Source organism: Echinops telfairi, unplaced genomic scaffold, assembly GCF_000313985.2.
Source record: "Echinops telfairi isolate 266 unplaced genomic scaffold, ASM31398v2 ScPeMD7_7458;HRSCAF=8496, whole genome shotgun sequence".
NCBI classification, from domain to species: Eukaryota; Metazoa; Chordata; class Mammalia; order Afrosoricida; family Tenrecidae; genus Echinops; species Echinops telfairi.
Genome location: NW_022111358.1, coordinates 50,000,927 through 50,005,046, shown reverse-complemented (window position 1 = coordinate 50,005,046; position 4,120 = coordinate 50,000,927). Strand labels below are relative to the sequence as shown.

Genomic DNA, 4,120 nt, shown 5'->3' with positions numbered 1-4,120 from the left:
AAAGAAAGTGGGGCACCAGGTGCCCAGGCTCAGTAGCGTTTCTCTAATCTGCCACAGGCTGTCTCACCAGGGCCCACCTGCCTGCCTGTGCACTCTGGTTTAGCAGGTATGTATGGTTCGGGGGCGGGGGATGGGGCCCGCCGTGCCCGGGAGGAGGTGGAGGCCCTGAGTGCGGTCAAGGGTCTGTGGGTCTTACCGGCATGTAGGGGTCTGCCAGGACAGAGAGGAAGTACTTGTGGCCGTTGTCCTTCACGAGGTCAGCTTGGCAGGACTGGGAAGCAGAGAGGAGGGGCTGTGAGGCCACTCACGATCCTTTCACCCATGCCCCGCCAGCAGGGGAAGCCCGGCCTTGAGCCCAGCTCTCAGTGGAGGCCCAGCTGGTGGGGGGTGGGATGGGCCGGGGGAGGGGGGGACAGACCTCAGTCTCAGATAGGAACCTGCCCAGCATGGACATCCAGACACTGAACATGGCCATCTGCGTGCGCAAGGTGACACCCCTGGGTCCTGCATCTTTGGGTGTGCTTCCACAGGGGTCTCCCAAGCCAACCCTCAGCGGTCAGTGTCTGGGCAGTGGGAGGCAGCAGGGAAGCTGGCTCAGTGCTTCCCAGAAGCCTGCTACAGATTCCTTACCCCCCCACCCCCACCACCTGCCAAGACTCCTCACACCACCTGCTACCCCCTGCCCAGGCACAGCTGTTGCCTGGGAGGGGCCAGGGAGAGCTTCTGTTAGCAGACCCCACTGCAGCATGGCGCCCTGGGGACAGTCGCTGCTGGTTCAGGTCCAAGGCTCACGGTGAGAACCCTTCCAACACACTAGGGTGCCAGGAGTCCAGACGCGCCCTGCACTTGTGCCCTAGAGGGCAGCTCAGTATGTGCCCTCTGGCCGGCACTGAAGGCCTGCACTTGGTGTGCTGTGACACACACACTTCCCCCCCAACCCCAACCTCCCCCAATGCCCTGGAAGTCAGTTCTGCCTGCTTGCCAGCCGGCCAGCATCTACAATGAGTGGTGCCGCTTAGACGCAGGGAAGGCCGGGCTTAAAGGTGACGAGGGGCCACCGGCTCAGAGCAACTGCTGGTGTGGGGCCGCGCCCTGAGAGGTCAGAGGCCGGCATCTTCCCAAGGCCATGGAAGGAAGGCCTGGCCTGCCAACTGTGCCACAAAACTTGACCAAGGGCAGCCCCATGGATGCCCTTCTGTTCGGCCAGATGAAGGGCGGTGCCCCATCAACGGCAGCTGCCTCCTGGCCTGGGCTTGGCCCAGACTTTCCTAACTCTAAGCCAGTAGTTCTCAACCTGGGGGTCGAATGACCCTTTCACAGGGTCGCCTAATTCATAACAGTAGCAAAATGACAGTGATGAAGTAGCAATGAAAATAACTATGGTTGGGGGGTTCACCACCACCTGAGGAACTGTCTGAGAGGGTCGAGGTCAAGGTCGAGGTGGAGAACCACTGCCCTGAGTCAACAGGCTTGTCAGGGAGCAGGCAGTGGCAGAGCCCCATTGCACGCACCGGACAGAGCAGGACAGCCAAGAGTGTTTCCAAGGCTGCCACCTGCACAGGATAGATTTCCAAGGTGTTCCCTGCCCCCCCCCCCCCCCCCCCCCCAAGGAGCCGCTGTGGGTTCCAAGCGCTGATCTCCCAGTTAGCAGCAAGGCACTGTACCCCTGTGCCAGGAGGCTCCTTGTTGAAACTTCCACGCTTTTCTGTGCAAACAGTGGTCACGATGGATCCACCTCAAGCAGCCGCCTCAGCCCGTGCCAGGTCTGGGCAGTCCCGTGGCAGCCAGTCCCTGGGGGCAGGCAGGCAGTCGATGCCCTGTGCTCGAGGCACAGCATACGCCCATCCGGGAGTGGAGCTGGCGTTCCTGTGCTGCTTCCCCGTGCCGTCAAGAGGGAGCCGCTCTCCTGGGTTCCAGGAGAGGGGGCTGTGCCAGGGGGGCAGCCTTCCACCACATGTATTCAATCTGCATGCTAAGCTAACACTCTGAGAAGCTGGGCCACCCGAAGAGCGTGACATCAGGTCTGGAGGAAGGCTTACTACCAGTCTTCACTACTCAGATGATGTGTCTTGTTGGCAGAGGCAAGGAGGACTTGCAGCACTTGCTGATGAAGATCAAGGACGCACGGCAGCCTTCGTGGTGCACTGCAACCCAGTGGGAAGACCAGAATCTTCACGACCGCCCCAACAAGGAACATCATGCTACACGAGGAAGACTGACGACATCAAGGATGCGATCTTGCTTAGACCCACGGCCAGTGCCCGGCTAAGTTGCAGTCAGGAAATCAAAGGGCATACGCACTGACCCCTTCTTCCCAGCGATCAGGCAGGGTGTCACCTTCAGGACGAAGGTGGACCCACGGGCCCAATCTGTGGCAGTTTCAGTGGCCTCCCATGCGGGTGAAAGCGGGAGAATGAAGGGGAGCGCGGGAGAACGATGCGCTGGAACTAGCGTCCTGAAGCCAGAGACTGAAGGTAGCATGGCTGCCCGAACCAGCAGCACATCCCCCTTGGAGGAATATGGCCAGGTGCTCTTTAAAAGCAAGGGCCACGAGACTGTGCATGCGGGACTCCTGCACCCTGGACCATGTTTTACAGAGAGACCAGTCCCTGGAAAGAGCCAGCATGATGGGTAAGGGAGAGGGACGGTGAAAAAGGAAGCCCGTGCCCAGATGGATCGACACAGCGGCTGCCACGGGGGCCGACATCACCACCACGGAGCAGGGCTCTGACCGGCAGACCCAACAGCACCGCTTGCCGCCCCTGGAGCCTTCCAGAGACCGAACCAGGCGCCCACTTCCTGCGCTGGGGTTTTCCTGGCTTCTGCTCTTCACGACCGAGTGGCAGGTGGCTTATCATCTGACGGACTTTTCGAGAATCAGATTTTGGCTGAATAGCATGTCTCTGACGTCTTTTTCTTCATTTGGAGCACTTCCCACTGTGGTCTCTCTCTCTCACTTTGGCTCTGATCTACTTTTCTCCGAATAGTTTCTTCAGGTCGAAGCTGCCATCACCCACTGACTCGAGAATGTGTCTCCTTCCTCGCACATTCGGTGCTGAAATAGTCCCTTTCGCGCAGCAGCGCGGTGACTCACACCGAGAGAGGCAGTGTTTCTGCTTCCATGCCGTCCCCACCCTGTGACCTGGTGGGTTACTGAGAGTGTGCTGTTCATTTCCCAGCGTGGGGGGGCTTTTCTGTCTGGCTTCCTGTGACGACTCTGCATGCGGCCCAGGGTCTGGTCTCTCTTAGCACCAGCTGTGACACTTGGGGAGGATGTGTGTTCTGCTGCTCGAGGGTGACGCCATCCCTAAGTGTCAATTAGGTTCTGCTGGCGGATGGGGCTGTCTAAGTCTTCTCTCTCCTTACTGATTTTCTGTCCGCTGGCTCTGTTAATTACCGAGAAGGGCGTGAGTCCCGAAAGCTGGCTGCTCTGTGGCGCCCTCTTCCCGAGTTTGCATCGAGTCCCCTGCAGCTCCCTGGGTCAATGCACATTCACAGTGGTCAGATTCTCTTGACGTGAGGACCTTTCCCCCCCAGGGGTAATCCACACTCTGGCTGACGTAGTAGCAGTCACTGCAGATGTCTCTGAGACTCGTGGAACCACGGTCTTTCCCCACCCTTTGACGTCTGACCCATGTCTTCCTATTTGGAGCACACCTGGAGGAAGGCGACAGTCGTTCTGCCTTCTGTATCCAATCTGACTGTGTGTGCTTCCAATTGGAGCACTCGGATGGTTTACAGTTACCATGACAATCGCGGTGGCCAGGCCGAAATCTACCATCATATCCCCCCATCCGGTCTTTGTTCGCCTCCCTCTTCTTTTCTTGTTCGACTGGCATATATTTTTATGACTTTATGTGCTGATTTATTAGCTATAGTTCTCCGCGCTCTTATTTCGCAGTGGCCTCGGGCCCAAGATGATTACATTCATCACCTTCACAGCCCCCTGGGGGCTCCGTGACACCACCGCAGTGAAGCGTGAGAACCAGGCAGCCCGTCTCTGGCTTCCTCCTCCTCGCTATGATCACGTCCTCGGTATGTGCGTGTGCCATGAACTGCACAGCATGCTGGCATCCATCCTTGCTCAAACAGTGCGCTCTGGAGCATGGAAGCAGGAAGA

The 4,120-nt window shown here is 58.6% G+C and overlaps 1 protein-coding gene across 1 annotated transcript in view; it reads right to left on the bottom strand.

The window, feature by feature from the left end:
* The window catches only part of RPTOR (regulatory associated protein of MTOR complex 1), a 238,846-nt gene that overhangs the window by 30,681 nt on the left and 204,045 nt on the right, over positions 1-4,120 (bottom strand). The window contains exon 14 of the mRNA XM_004709106.2: positions 197-271. Coding sequence (XP_004709163.2) covers positions 197-271 — 75 coding nt within the window. The remainder of the gene's footprint in view (positions 1-196; positions 272-4,120) is intronic.